General features: G+C 44.1%; 1 protein-coding gene across 5 annotated transcripts in view; it reads left to right on the top strand.

Annotated features, from left to right (window-relative positions):
- The window catches only part of LOC147904268 (ATP-dependent 6-phosphofructokinase 6-like), a 54,579-nt gene extending 50,001 nt beyond the window's left edge, over positions 1-4,578 (top strand). Inside the window, exons 10-16 of one of the 5 annotated variants that reach the window (XR_015542212.1) lie at positions 1,338-1,378; positions 1,597-1,815; positions 1,974-2,022; positions 2,651-2,805; positions 2,947-3,254; positions 3,382-3,439; positions 3,711-4,340. Coding sequence is in view for 2 of the 5 variants with exons in the window: in XM_087385628.1 (XP_087241754.1) it covers positions 1,338-1,378; positions 1,597-1,815; positions 1,974-2,022; positions 2,651-2,805; positions 2,947-3,228 (746 nt within the window). In the remaining 3 variants the exon portion in view is untranslated. Of the gene's footprint in view, positions 1-1,337; positions 1,379-1,596; positions 1,816-1,973; positions 2,023-2,650; positions 2,806-2,946; positions 4,341-4,459 lie in introns of those variants that run through there. The other 4 variants (XR_015542210.1, XR_015542211.1, XM_087385628.1 and 1 more) reach the window with 4 other exon arrangements.
- Positions 4,579-15,818: the final 11,240 nt, after the last annotated feature.

Here is a 15,818-nt window from a genome sequence, read left to right as displayed (position 1 = left end):
TTGACGAGCTCGAGATAGTGATGGAGACACAAGGAGGGGTAGGTTACTCTCTCGTCTGCACGTTGATCCAGATACTGCTTTACGCAGATGACATGGCTCTCTTGTCTTCCTTAGCAGAGAGGCTCCAGAGACACCTTAACGCACTACAGTCCTTTTGTGAGTCTCATGATTTGAAGGTCAACCTGGGTAAAACCAAGGTTATGATCTTCAATACTTCTCGAGCCGTCACGTGCCAGGAGCAATTCGCATTTGATGGGTCCCATGTTGAGGTAGTTTCATCATACACTTATCTTGGGTTCGTCTTTTCTGGACCCATCTTCACTATGAGACCTGCGATGCATGCACGCATGAGTAGAGGATATGCTTCATTGGCTAGACTAGAGAGGCAGTGCTTCCGCTCTCACTTTTAGGATCCATGGACCAAAGGGTTGCTTTTTGACTCCTTGCTTTTGTGAGTCTCATGATTTGAAGATCAACCTGGGTAAAACCAAGGTTATGATCTTCAATACGTCTCAAGCCGTCATGCGCCAGGAGCAGTTCGCATTTGATGGGTCCCTTGTTGAGGTAGTTTCATCATACACTTATCTTGGGGTTGTCTTTTCTGGACCCATCTTCACTATGTGACCCGCGATGCATGCACGTATGAGCAGAGGATATGCTTCATTGGCTAGACTAGAGAGGCAGTGCTTCTGCTCTCACTATCAGGATCCACGGACCAAAGGGTTGCTTTTTAACTCCTTGGTCCGCCTAGCAGGTATGTATGGCAGTCCATGTTGGGGACTAGACTTGTCGGATACAGAGTGGGTCAGGGTGCTTCCGCTCTCACTTTCAGAATCCACGGACCAAAGGGTTGCTTTTTGACTCCTTGGTCCGCCCAGCAGGTATGTATGTCAAGTCCATGCTGGGGGCCAGACTTGTCGGATACAGAGTGAGTCAAGGTGGAGTGCTACAGGTTCTCATGTTATCACGGATGATCCGTGGTAAGCCATTCGTTTCTTACCAGATCATTCGGGCGGAGTTTGGGTCGCCCCCATTACAGCTAGATGCTGCATTTCAGGTCATCATGTATCTGTACCGAGTCAAGGAGTATGGGGATTACACCTCTGGGCGTAGCAGGATACCATGGCTAGCACTTAATGCTTCAGACCCCTAGTGAACTTCAGGGATGATGGATCTCTCACATTTTTTGACATTCTCTGTTAGGCCTATTTGTGTGATAAATGTCTGCATTTTGGCTGGTGGTGGATGGCTGTAGCGTGGAGTTAAAAGGATGCTGTCAACTAAGAGCAGCTTTTTTTAAATCCTAGAGATTTGATAGTTCTTTTGTGTGCATACAGGGTACATTGCAATGTATGCGACATTAGCAAGCCGTGATGTGGTAAGGATCATTTTCTAAGTTGTGATATGCTGTAGTACTCAATTTTGAAGGTTTTTCAAAAGGGACTACAAATGTTTGACTACGAATGTTGACAAGAATAAGTAATGGTATGCTTGTCTAGAAAGCAATGGTGCATGTCCATTGGCAGCTACAATTGTGACGCTTCACCATTTTCAGTACTATTGGTATTTGAAATCGTTTTCATCTGCTTATGGCAGGATATATGTCTGATACCAGAGGTACCCTTCTATCTCGAAGGTGAGGGTGGACTTTATGAATTTGTGGAGAGACGCTTGCGAGAAAATGGACATATGGTCATAGTGGTAGCAGAAGGAGCAGGACAAGAGCTTCTGCAGAAGAGTAGTGTAGATTCACATGATGCCTCAGGAAACCGATTACTTCATGATATTGGCATGTGGCTTTCTCAGAAGCTCAAGGTATCCAAAAGTTGTAGCAAGAACTATGAAACGTTTCCCTTGTGCCCTGCTTCTTTTCATGATACACTCTTTCACATAGTTCAATTGTGTGATCCTTTTATGTTCCTTTAATGTTATGTATTGTGGTTCAGATAGTTATTGTTATCTACTAAATGCAGGATCATTTTCTGGAGACAAAGAAAGAAGTCTTGAATTTGAAGTACATTGGTGAGTCCTGGAGCTCTTTGTACAGAAAATAATGCGAATGTACTATTTAAATTGATACACTTGTGTGCGTGCGTGCGTGCGTGTGTGTGTGTGTAGGTCTGTCCCTTTTTTTTGGGGGGGGGGGGGGGGGTATTTGTTCCTCTGTGCACGTGTTTGTGGGGTGAGTTTCTGGGCTGGGGTGGGGTGGGGATGTAGGCATGTATGTCTGTCTGTCCTGATTTGTGACGACATGCTGAGGACATTCTCAATGGAATTGAATTGAAATGCTACTTTCAAGTTTTCAGAAATGGTATTCAATCCACATTGTTCCTGAAGCTTTGAGCATATTCAACACTCTTTTAGGCTTTGGGCACTTGTATGCTAGATGGAAGTCCTGTATTTGTCTGTACTCAAGGAGATGCTCTATGCAACTTCATTGAAGTTTATTTGCAAGGCTTTAGAAATCGTACTACATGCCCTTGTTCTCAATCTATGAGCACATTCAGCACCCTTAGCCTCACCTTATTTGTGTATCCTTAGATAAAACCGTCATGTCTTATTTCTTGGTTGTGCTGGAAGTTTTTGCAGATTCGTAAATTGAATTTCTTGTGAAACAGTGTAAGTGTTTTTATTGTTCATCGTTTCACAGATCCAACCTACATGATCCGTGCTATTCCTAGCAATGCAGCAGACAATGTGTATTGTACACTGCTGGCCCAAAGTGCTATTCATGGGGCCATGGCTGGATATACCGGATTCACAGTTGGACCTGTGAATGGTCGTCATGCATACATCCCAATATCGGTATGTGGGAAGTATTCTTGTTTTATTAAGGAAGCTCCCAGATATATGCACATGTTTTTGTATGTGTAACTGTGCCGGGAAGGGAAATCTTTAATGGATTCAGTGCCAAAGATCTGATTTATGGCTTATGGGTTCATGCAGAGAGTGACAGAGAAACAGAACCGTGTGAATCCTGCTGATCGCATGTGGGCACGACTGCTCTCATCCACCAATCAACCTGCCTTTCTTAATGAGGAGCGAATTAATGAGGAGTCTGAGGACACTAAAGAGGAAGCTAAAAAGCCTTTACCAGATGTAGACACTCATCCTGCAGAGATTACTGCAAACTCCATACACCAGGTTACAAATGGATTTCTTTTGAGGCAAGGAGAGGATGATGGTACAGCAATCACTAGAGCTGAGGATGATAAGAAAACTCAGTGAGCCAGGGGAAAAAAGTTAAAAAATCAGTGAGTGGGAAATTTTTAATGGTCCCCGGGGATTTACTGAAGGCACTTTCTATCATTCCTCAGATTTGATGCAGTTATTGCAGAATGGTCTAACATGCTATTGCGCATGCTTTGCTTGATGTTTCAGAAACGGTTCACTAAGAGAGATCATGAAAGATCATTAGATCAATCTGCATGTGACCGAGGTGAATCCTTGGGCCCCTGTATCTCAAACAACTGGTACTTTGTGAAGACTAGCTGCTATATTCAGGCTCACATCTGATTTCTATAATAAATTTGCGACTTCAAGAACATGGTACTCCATTTAAATTTGTGGATATACTTTCCACTGCAATGTATAGAAACAACTTCTCAGGCGGTGCCTTGTACGCTAAGTTCACTGTCAAGCTATTGACTTATCTTAGTTGTCAATTGCCATATGGACATGTTTATTCAGTGATTGGAGGGTTCATGCAGGGTGGAATGCCTATTTCCATGTCTGGAGAGGTGGAATCTGGAGGACCATTTTTTGTATCTTAAAGATTTTTCCTAATCTGCTTTAAAATGTCACGTGATGACTAGCCAGCAGGACTTGAAAGGTGAGCTTGCCCAACCAGCGACATTGTTGGGTCAGTGATGTTTTCAGGAGACTTTTTGATTTCTCGGGAATGAGGAATTCAGCCAATGCTTACATGACAAGAACACTTTGAAATATCAGAACTACAGAAAATTTGCATGCTTTTGGATTGAGAGGAGCTTTGCAATTTCTGGTTAGAGGAGCTTTCTTGTGTCCTAGAATCAGAACACGAAGTCCCATGAATATGCTGAATTTTTTATTTGTAAGCTTAGAACACTGATCGGGTATAAAGAATGTTGGCTGAAAACGTTATAGCTATATATGGGACTTGTGTTTAAGCTATACTAATAGTTTTTACATTTTTTGCCAGTGAGACAAGATAGTAGATGATGGCTACACGTTATGATTTCACGTGATCATAATTTACTTCAAGCTTCAAAACCAAGGACGAATTTCCAAATATGTGAGTTGTATGCTAACAAGATGCCTCAAGAAAGCAATGACAAGAAGTGGTGAAGGGGATAAACAACTAGTTCTTTTTAAATTTAAAAGGGCCGATTGGCTTGGCGGATTGCCTGCTTTGTTGCATGCATCAAAAAGTCTTGAAAAATTAAATCTTACTTTCACTAAATTTTGTAAATTTTTGTAGAGAAATTAGAAAATAATGAAGCCGATTTGAATGGGACTTAATTTTGCACAGAAAAGTCACACAGAAGAATGTTGTAGTTCCCATCGGTAAAATTATATATCATGCAATGCATGATCCTGAAAATTCTGAACTGCACCAAGTGACCCCATTTAACTATGAGCATCCCTTATTTGACGGGGAAGTTGACATCAAGTGGGTGAGTAATAGCAGTGAATCATTGTCGTTATCAACATTTCCAATTGGTTTTATGCTTGGTTGCTTTAAAAACTCAATTCATTGTGGCCTCCCTGGATGGCTGCTGATGGGTGAGTGGTGTTTAAAGAAAACAAAAATTTACTGGCTGGAATGCACATTGCTTTGCACGTCCTTATGGTTGCATCTATACAAGCTTGTTGCATGCATTGTGGGGTGTCAAGTGCGTACTCTCAACATTGTCCAAGAGGGGCATGGCTTTGGTCCACTTGCAGTTCCGGACCATGTTTGTGTTTGGCTCTATCTGATTGATGTGTGACGACACAAAGATATATTGAGACGACAAAACCAAGAGAAGCAGGGGATGATGCCACAGGTCACCAAGATCGATCGAGCACAAACATGTGTCACAGACTTCTATGCATCTAAGCTAGCTTCAAGGGACACTGAGGTGGCGGTGCTAGATGAAATGGGGGCATGATTAGCAGTGAGAGCCACCATCTTGATGCTACTAGATGAGAGATGCACAGACCACGTGGCACGGAGAGTGACCAGAGCACACAAGATTGAGGTTCGGTCTATCGCAGTCCTCCTTAGAGGAGATTGCGAGAGACGAGGCGTCACCCTTGATATAACCCATTGGATATAGAGATCGAATAGACCACGTCCTTCGTCACCCAGACAGATAGCTCAACAGACGTAGATACGAGAGTTCTTTACATCCCACTAGAGAGCCACCATGATGCTTGGATACATGAAGCCTGTGCATGTACTTGGAGCATTAGCTCTCACTTATGCTATTTTGCTATTTTTTTGTTTTGTTCACTAGCTTAGCACTTTAGCACTCAGCAAGGGCCTTAGTGAGGCCTTTGCTTCAACCCATAGCGGCTTGTATGAGTTACTTTTGGTTTGTAGTTTGTCTCATAGGTCCACGAGGCCTCCCACATATGTTAATACATCTTTCTTTCTTTTCTTTCTCCCTCCACTCCCCCGCGCTCATTGAGAGTGGGAACGGAAGAGGGTGAGAGAGAGCGAGTCAAAAGAGAGTTACATAAGTTTTGGTGCGTATAAGACACCCTAATCTTCTACGTCATCCATATGTGTGTGTGTGTGTGTGTATATATATATATATATATATATATATATATATATGTTTATTTGAGTATTGTACATAATTGGGATTAAGGCATAGTGGCCTTTAACCCATCAATACACGACAATACTCAAACCGTTGACTAGGTAGACTCTTCGTTAGCATATAAGCAAGGTTATCATCTGTATGAATCTTGACAAGATCTATGCACTTGTCCTCAAGTACCTCTTTGATAAAATGGTACTTGAACTCAATGTGTTTGGTCTTTCCATGAAAAATCGGATTTTGTGTTAATTGAATAGCACTCATGAAATCACTATGCAATGTCGGTACACCTGTATGAATCCCCAAATCTCCTAGTAGCCAATTAAGTCATATAGCCTACTTGCAATCCTTTGTGGCTACAACATACTCAGTCTCTGTGGTAGACAAAGAAACGCACTTCTGTGTGCGAGACATCCATGACACTGCACAACTTGCAAAGGTGAACACATAACCAGAAGTGGATCTCATGCTCTCCACATGTCTTGCATAGTTCAAATTTGTGTACCCAAGTACATGCATCTCTCCTTTGTCAAAGCAGATGCACATTTCCCTGGTACCCTTCATGTACCTCATGATGCACTTAACTTCCTCCCAATGTCTCTTTTTCTGGATTAGCTATATACCGGCTAACAACTCCAATTGCAAATGCAATGTTCGGTCTAGTAGCTATCATAGCATACATAAGGCTTCCAACTGTTGATGCATAAGGAACCTTGGCCAAGATGGCTCTCTTCTTATCTGTTTTGGGACTATCTGCTTGACTTAGTTTCACATATGGAGGCAATGGAGTACTTCCAGCCTTCCCCTCCTCCATATTGAAACACTGAAATACTTTTGTAACATACTCCTTCTGTGAAAGCCAGAAGAGTTACTTCCTTCAGTCATGCGTGATGCACGTATCAAGAATATTACTTCCAAGTCTCAAATCCTTCATGTCAAAGGCCTCATGCAACTTGGCCTTTAATGCATCCAACTCATAAGTGTTCTTGCTAGCCAACATCATATCATTAACATAAAGTGCTAGGAGTATCAAGTTATTATCCTTAGCCTTTTAGTGTAAAGGCAGTGATCAATCTCACTTCTTCCAAAACCCTGGGACACAATGAAGCATCAAACTTCTGATACCATTCTCTAGGCACTTGCTTGAAGCCATAAAGACTTTTTTTCAGCTTGCAAAACAAATTCTCTTTGTCCTTTTCTTCAAAGCCTTCTGGGTGTACCATGTAAATTTCCTCATGCAGATTCCCATGCAAGAAAGTTGTCTTGACATCCATCTGCATAAGCTCCATATCTTCTGCTGCCACAAGTCCAAGTACGCATCTAAGTGTGGTCATCTTCACAATCGGAGACAAGATCTCATCAAAGCCCACATCCTTATCTTTTTTTTTTCTTTTTCTTTCTTTTTTTTCAAAAATGAGGGTTTGTATTCATATGTCTTGGTATTAACGTCCAGGGCTTAAACTTGCTATTTTTAAAAGGTTCAATAAGTTTCAGGAAAAGACAGTGATTTTGCATCAACCATGAAGAAGGGAGAGGTGGAGCAGTTCTGGGAATAGTAACTCATTCGGGATAGGAGTTTTTCTATCTACGCTCCTAACTCCGCAAGGAAAAGGACTCTTCTTTGGGAGGGCAAGGTCCTTCAAAACAATACTATTCTTCTAGGCGACTTTCTCACCCTTCTCTTGCTTGAACCCTTTCGTAACCAAACGGGCCTTATACTTAGGCACATCATCACCCGTGACCATCTTGTAGATTCATTTACATGGCAATGCTTTCTTTCCATGTGGCAAAGAAACCAAGTCCTAAGTCTTTTTTTTCATGAGTGAATTCATCTCTGATTGCATAGCATACTCTCACTTGCTCTGATCCTCACGCATCATAGGAAAGCTTCTTGCAATTAGTAAGCATCACATAGTCTGTCCCTGGAACAAATCTCTCAAGCGGTCTAAATACTCTAGTTGATCTTCTCAAGGGCATTTCAGCTTGCTGTCCCGCTTGCATATTAGCCTCATTGGGCTCATTATTTTCATCAATAAATGATCCATCATCTGCCCTTGATTGTGTACCTATGGGAGTACTTGGGGGAACCATTTCTTGCACATTCCGTGCATGAATATCTTGCTATCTATCAACACATGCATGTGGATTCACATCTTAAAAAGTGGTTCTCCTAAATTCCACATCCTGCATGGGTGTCTTATGCATCTTCTTCTCATTGAAGACCACATCATGGCTTCATATGATTTTCTTTGAGAGACGATAGAACCTCTCTCAACTTTCACCATAACCGAGAAAGATGCATTTTCTAGACTTAGGATCTAGCTTCTTTCGAAGCTCTTTTGGAACATGTGCATATGCCTCACACCCAAATATAGGCAAATGAGAGTAAGAGGGCTTCTTGCCACTCCATGCCTCTTCATGAATACCACCATCCAAACTCTTACTAGGTGATCTATTGATCACATGCACTGCAGTCTTCATTGCCTCAATCCAAAAACCACCAGAAAGACTTGCATTGGAAAGCATGCATTGCAAACTTTCTTGAATGGTGTGGCTCATCTTTTCTACAACTGAATTTTGCTTTGGAGTAAAGGGAACGTGAGCTCCCTCTTGATCCCACATGTATCACAGAAATGCCGTAGGCATTTAAGCATTCTATTTGCTGATTTTCAACCAAAACCAACCATTTCTGAAATACTTGGAACAAATCGCTCTTCTGAGCTGCTATATCATAAGCCCACACTTTCCTAGTTGCATAATCAATGAATATCACATAGTATTCATCCCCGCCTGATGATCGTGTAGGCATGGGGCCACATATGCCTGAATGTATAAAATTAAGCCTTTCAAGCTCTTTCTTTCCTCTTCTTTTGTGGGCTAATTTAGTCTGCTTCCCATAGAGACACTGCTCACAAAAATCAAAATCATAAAAACTGAAATGCAGTACATAACCCAAATAACATAAGAGTTTCATTCCATTCTGGCTCATGTGCCCCAAAAGTGGCAATGCCACAAAGACCTAGCTGCTTGATTATTGCAACAACATGATGAGACATCCCTGATATATGTAAGGGATAGAAAGTCCCACACTTGGCACCCCTGGCCAAAAGCATATAGCCCTTCTAAATTTTCAAACTCCCAAAACCAAAGATGGTCTGAAAACCAGGATCATCTAGCTGACCCAATGAAATGAGACTCTTGGTTAGCTTAGACACATGTCTCACATTTTTCAAAACAAATGTAGACCCATTTGTAAAAGAAAACTTTGTCACCTACTCCCACTATGTCACATTTATTTCCAGGATGCACACAATCTGTCTTTCCACTGTCATAAGTGGAGAACCATTCCCTATGGATTACCAAAAAAGCCAAGGAGGGAAGAAAACAAGCATGGGGATTCGAGACCCTAAAGATTAAAGTGTTGAACTTGAGATGTTGGACCGTGGACAAGGTCATTGTACTAGAAGAGGAAGTAGCTGAGACATACACACTTACGATTTTGGAGACATGGGAGCATGAAGGAAGTACATCCCTAAAAATTCAAGGATTCATAAAAAAGTCAATATGGAATGCAAAAACACACCTAGGAGCACAAAGGTTTGCTGCAATAGCATGTTATATCCGAATGACATGGGAAAAAATAGCACAAGTTGTAAAAGAAGACCCCCAAACAATATATGTGGTTGTATATCATGGCAACGGGAGGAATATAAAAAAGGCAGCATGCTATCTTGCACCCCCACAATCACCCATCTATAAAAACAATAGTAACATATCCCAAGAAGACCCCCTCATGCATTTAGGGGAGGATATAGCCAGGTTCTCCAAAGAGAATATAATTATTCTAGCAGAGGATTTCAATACATAAACAAGATCAATGAAAAGCATCATAACCACGTAGGGTAAAGACCCCATATGGATGGATGAAGTGGAAGGATAACGAAGAAAAAAGAAGTTTAAAAAGGACATCAAATAATGCCAATGAAATCAATCATATGGGAAGGCAAATCCTCACATTGTGTGGATCGTTTTGGTCTCCAAGTATGCAATGGCACAATGATTTTTCAAAACACGGGAGGATAGACATGCAAGGCATGTCAAGTATCAAGTGTAGTTGACTATGTGATCACATGCATAGCACATGATTGAATATGCATGTAGTCCTCTACGGTGACTCACGTGTAGTGGGGATCTTGAAGAAATGACGATGGAGCCTCCACTCCAAGCTACTCCTTGTGAGAGCAATGCAAAGCACGAGCCATTCGCAAGTGTCACTCAAGCGGCTTCTAGATTGTTACAATGTGTTTCCATGAAAGAAAGAGGGAAAGGGGAAAAGGGAGAAGAGGGGGAGATGGAGAATAGAGGGAGAGGGAGAGGGAGAGGGGAAGGGAAGAATGAAGGGGGATAGAGTGGCAAACATAAAGGCACTACAAGGGAAACAAGAGAACACCCCAAGACACTCTTAGAAGAGAAGAGGGAGCTTGTATTCCAAACTTGTGCATGCAACAATGAAGACCAAAGTCAACCATTTGGCCTTTCATACAAGTCACCTTTTGAAGGGAGGCCCAACCCTTTTCCTTATACCACTCGCTCTTGTCTCTCTTTTGTTACAACCACTTGGGTCCATATGGCGCCAAGGCATCCTCAACCTCCTCTTGTCTTCAAATGGCTCTTGTGTTATCCATATACCGGATCCAAAGGGCTCTTGTGTTACCCTTGCCAATTTGAATGATCTAGTGCCTGCCTCTGTCCTATGACATTTGAGGCTCAAAACCCCTAGGACTAAGTTGATGTTGAGCCATTTGCGGATCAAAGTCCATCGGGCTAACTTGATGTTGAGCGATTTGTGGCTCAAAACCCATATGGCCAGATCCGTCATTGTGCTCCATGGCTATTGCTGCTAACATGCCCCCTTTCTTGTTGTTGAACCGCCCTTAGATCAGCCACGCTGGAGTAGGTGGGTAGAGAGGACTATTTGGCGAGGGGTGATCCGCATGAAGCAAGAGAGGAACTTTTAAAAGTGGGTGGCATGCATGTCTGCGAAGGTATGAATGTGATGGCCATGGAGGTTATGGACTCGAAGGTAGAGGCGGAGGTCCTAGAACTGAGAGGTGCCAATGTCAAGGTTGAAGGCAATTTGGTTGTAGAGGCATGACCATAGGTCTACATCCTATTGATGTCAGCTTGGAGGCTGTCAGGATTGTAGACCCATGGGCTAAGTTCGTTGGGCTTCGCTAGTTGCATCACTTCATCATCCTATATATAGTTTTGTGGACTCCGTGATTACCCCGCACCACACCTGGAAGTTTAGCAGGATGGGGTGGGCAACGAGGGTCTGAAGATTAGAAGGATGGAGGAGTGAGACACTGGTAGGCTAAAGGTCGAGGGAGAAATGATACATGGCGAGGATGGGGCGGCAATGGTCGGAATTGTGGCAAAGGATGGTTTGGAGGGTGTTGGGCAGAAGACGGGCGATGAGGTCTATGCATGGAGTGTGTCGAAGTGCATCTGGAGTGTTTGGTTGGAGGTCTGTGGGAGTGTAAGTGGTGAGTCAGAGGTGGGCATGCTCTCGTTCTCTGCCTGCATGGTGACAGTGCTCTCGTTCTCTTGCTGCTCCTTGTCTTCCAATCTCAATTCCTCTGGGCGGCCAGAGGTGAGTGCGCTCTTGTTCTCTGCCTGCATGGTGACTATGAGGGCGCGCTCCTATGATAGGAGATCTTGGAGGGTTTGGATTTGTTTGTCGGATCCCTCCCTGATCATAGCATGCTACTCCTCGACTTGTGCCCTTCTTTCTTTCATGGTATGAAGGCTGGATTCTACCTTATCCAACTGGTCCATGAGGGTTTGGACCACGAATTCACTGGTAGAAAGCTCATCCTTGAGCTTGGTGAGGGAGACTTCCAGCTCTTTGGCCTTGGTTTAATATTCCTCTTCTCTATTAAGGACGGTTTGCCCGGTAGCTTAGGCAGTGACCATAAGTGTGTGGTTGTCAAGCACACTAAGTTGTGCTTGGAGGAGAGAGGATGAAGGCTAGGAGGCGTGCTCTCTCCTCCTCTGCAAAATTATTCATGCCACCTGTGGGAGTTGGACCATCCCATCCAACAACAGCACAGCTGGAGGTCCATCTGATTGGCTTGTGAGAGCTGCTCGACTGACATGGTGTTGTAGTCGCTCGAGGTCTGGTACTGGGGTGCGCTGCAAAATTGGAGGCTTTTGTGAGCCCAACCTATGGGGACAAAGAGGATCCGATGATGAAGGAAGCGGTTTCCTGGGGTGGGCGAAAGTTGAGGCCATGACTTGGAGAGTAGAGGGGGTGGCCTAAGTGCCTTAGGCTCTAGGGTGGAGGCCAATTCGTACACTATCGTCCACAGGGAAGTCTTTGATGTCAATGGGGTCTTGGGTGGCGACCTTTCCCTTAGAGAGAGGAGCAAAATGATCAAGACTATGCTGCCTTCTTAGGAATTCCTGCACCTAGTGTTCTTCGTATTGGGCACGCAGTTGGCTATCAAGGGGTGGCTGAGCAGGATGGCTAAGGGGGTGGTGCTTGAATCTGTTCTTGGTTGTTTGGGTACGGCCACTATCTCCTCTTCTTCTATTGGAACAGGTCTTGTGGTTGCTTTGTTAGCCAGCCCATATCCAATCTGTGGCTGTTGCCCAGCATGTGGTAGAGCACATGCATATACATCATGGGGTTGCCTAGGACCTCACCGTGCGTCTTGAGGTCTTCTCGCATCTGGGTGCAGAAGTAGTCCACCCAGTTGGTCACCTATGGCACTACCAATGTTGCGAGGATGTTGGGCACGATTGATTCCATATGCCTGGGTCGGCCACTAAAGCACATGTGCCAATTTTTGCAACTCTGGCTTTGTGATTTCGGAGAAGTGAATGTGGGCCTTGCTCTTTTTTCAATCATAGTTGCAGATCTGGTCGAGGGCTTCATGTAGTTTCTTCTTTTGGCAATGCGCACCATGTCCACATTGAGGTGGTAGAAGTGGGGGGTCCCTGTTGCATTGCAGAGGATGTCGACGTTGGTGTTCAAGTTGTAGGCCTGGAGGAATTCCCTCAGCAGCTTCATGTCGATATGACAAGGTAGGTGGTCTGCAACAACAGGCCCAAGGCCTATCAGAGTGAGGGAGGCTTGTATCTCTGGCTCCTTGAGGGATTGGGGTACGCGGCCGCATTGTGGTAGTGAACAGTGTAATCATGCCCCTCATAAGCATATCTGGAGTGTATTGCATAGCCATTGAGTTATTGCAGCCAGGCTTCTCCGAGTGGCAAGTGGGTTAGGGACCTCACTATCTTGTACTCCCCTTGCGTTGGAGTTGGGGTACGCTTCCTGGATGTCTTTGAGGGGGTGGTCACCACCGCTCTGCTGATGGTTTCTGGGAGGCCCGTTGCATTGAGCTATTTGCAGTTCCTCTGCATGGACATAAGAGGGAATTTGAATTGCCCCTGAGGGCGTACTTTGGGATTCAAAGGGAGGAAAGAGGATTTGGGGGGTGAAGGCCGAATGCAAAGAATTCATTCTCAGGATTCATGAGGAAAAAGGAGCGCAGTTGCATGAGAAGAGAGTCGGTGAGTAGGACTAAGTTGAGGACATTCAATGGTGGTTGGAATGCAGGCTGGGAGGGGGCTGAGGGCTGAGGAAGATCTGGCAGAATTTCGACAGAGTTTATTTCTTTTTTCTAAGGCGACAACCCGGGGGGATAGGGAGGCCTTTTATAGTTTTTAGTACTCCTATGACTGAGGGGATAGTGCAAGGCGACAGGTCATGGGGATAGGAGCTATGGCAACAAGTCATTGGGATAGGGGCAATGGCGATGGGTCGATGGGATAGGGGTGATGGAGATGGTCAACAGGTTAGTGGAAAGGCGACGACCATGGGGATAGCGAAAAGGCAATGGCTGTGGAGATAGCAAAAAGGCGACAGCCATGGGGATACAGTTGTGAAAAATTGTGAGAGAGAGGGGGGGAGGGGAAGAGGGAGAGAGGGGGGGGTAGAAGAAAAAAAAGGGGAAAAAAGGAAAAAGAGGGGGTGGTTGATGCTGAGGGTGTTGCACAAGGGAAAAATGGGGTGAATGGACTATGTGATGCATAGAATCATGAGTCAGCATGCAAGGATGCAAAACATGAAGAAAATGCATAGGAAATGTACTGGCCATAATCACCTAATGCTAATCATGAATGTGAGTGGGTGCATTGGAATACCAAGGACTTGTGAGCTACTGGTGCATGTGGGTGATATGCCTACCATATAGACTCACATAGACCTGGACTTGATGATTATGTGGAATGAAATGGAGATGAATGTCAAATAGCAACATGCTACATCATCAACCAAGTAGAGCATGTGTTGAGTTTGTGCATCATCCTAGTTGTCATTCACTTTGATGGAGCTCTCTCATGGTAAGGCATGTGGGTCCTTGTGTGGCTATAACTGGAGCAAAAAGAGGCTCTTGTGGTACCACAACCCTTGATGTGGTAGGTGTTTATGCCTGGGTAACACTGTGGGTGCTTTATTAACTAAAGTATCCTTTGATGGCGTGCCTAGAGGAAGGTTCTTGTGTAACTACCTTGCTTTTAGGGGTCAGTTCTTGTGTTGCTTCCTTGATGACCTGAGCGATCTTCTCATTGAGTTGAACTATTCATGGAATCATGACACACCTTGGACTTGCAAAATTGCTCATCATGTTGGGTTCGAGGGTAAGTTCTTGTGGGATTGCATTTGGAGTTCACATGTCGTGTTACTAGCAAGTTGGAACCACGTATTCGTTGTCATCAAAAGTTTCTAGACCCAAGCGGCTCGTTCGACTTGGTAGTCACCCTGGGTTTCCAAGAGCTTTATTGCAACCCAATGCCTTTGAGGCCACTGTGCATGGAGTGGTGAAATTTGCCCTTGTAGTCGAGGAAATTGACGGCATCGAGCTCTTATGTTGGATGGGATTGCCTGTACTGGTGCAGGCCAAGAAGCGATTGGAAACCGTTCCCTTGCTTCGGTCTTCCAGAGCTGTTGACTTCTATTGAAGTGGCATTGTGCACAAAGAATGGCTTTGTGTACTTATTGTTCATGGCATTTCTAAGCGGGGCACATGGTGTTGGGCATGGGAGGTAGCACGGGCAGACTAGCTATTGCTGGGGCCTTGGAATTGCCTTCGTTTAAAATTTCCTTGCCTTTTATAGGTGGTGGTATAGTCAGGGAGGTGGGATGAAAAAAGGGAGCTCATTTTGGGGCCTTTTAGAAGAGAGAGAAAATAGGCTCTCAACCAATTAGGAGTGGGCCAACGTAACGTTGAAAATTCAACAAAAGAAGATGAAAATAAGAAAAAGAAATAGTACTATATGTTCGTAGAAGCATGTCACATTAATGAGGTGATCTGATTTGAATCTTTAAAAAATTTATTTTCTGTGCAGAATTTGATGATTCTGACATCGTAGACGCGTCCGAAACGGCCCAAAACCCCAAGAACGGCACTGGAAACGCTGGAATCGGACATCGGGAGGCCCGGAAACGGCCAAAAAAGGCCGAAAAGTGGGATTTGCAGCAAAATGCGATCTGGCACCTTTTGAAATTGGGATTTGCAGCAAAATGCGATCTGGCACCTTTTGAAATTTCAAAAGGTGCCAGATCGCATTTTGCTGCAAATCCCACTTTTCGGCCTTTTTTGGCCGTTTCCGGGCCTCCGGATGTCCGATTCCAACGTTTCCAGTGCCGTTTTTGGGGTTTTGGGCCGTTCCGGACGCGTCTGCGATGTCAGAATCACCAAATTCTGCACAGAAAAGTGTTGCTCTTATATGAACATTGAATGTAAAGCATGTGAAAGAATATATTTATTCCTTTTCACACTGACATTTCTCATGCAAGTATCCATATTTTCTTGCTTTTGTAGAGAGAGAAAAGAGAAAATAGTGAATTTCTTACAGGGCCCCAAAATGAGCTCCCTTTTTTCCTAATGAATTACCACAGTTCTCCCTCCGTTCATGAGAGTTGCTATTCTAGCCCTCCAATCGATTTGGCAGTTCACGGCGTAG

Source organism: Dipteris shenzhenensis, chromosome 2 (genome assembly GCF_047967505.1).
Source record: "Dipteris shenzhenensis isolate YYH24624 ecotype China chromosome 2, Dip_SZ_1.0, whole genome shotgun sequence".
Classification (NCBI taxonomy): domain Eukaryota; kingdom Viridiplantae; phylum Streptophyta; class Polypodiopsida; order Gleicheniales; family Dipteridaceae; genus Dipteris; species Dipteris shenzhenensis.
This window is presented reverse-complemented; position numbering and strand designations above follow the sequence as displayed.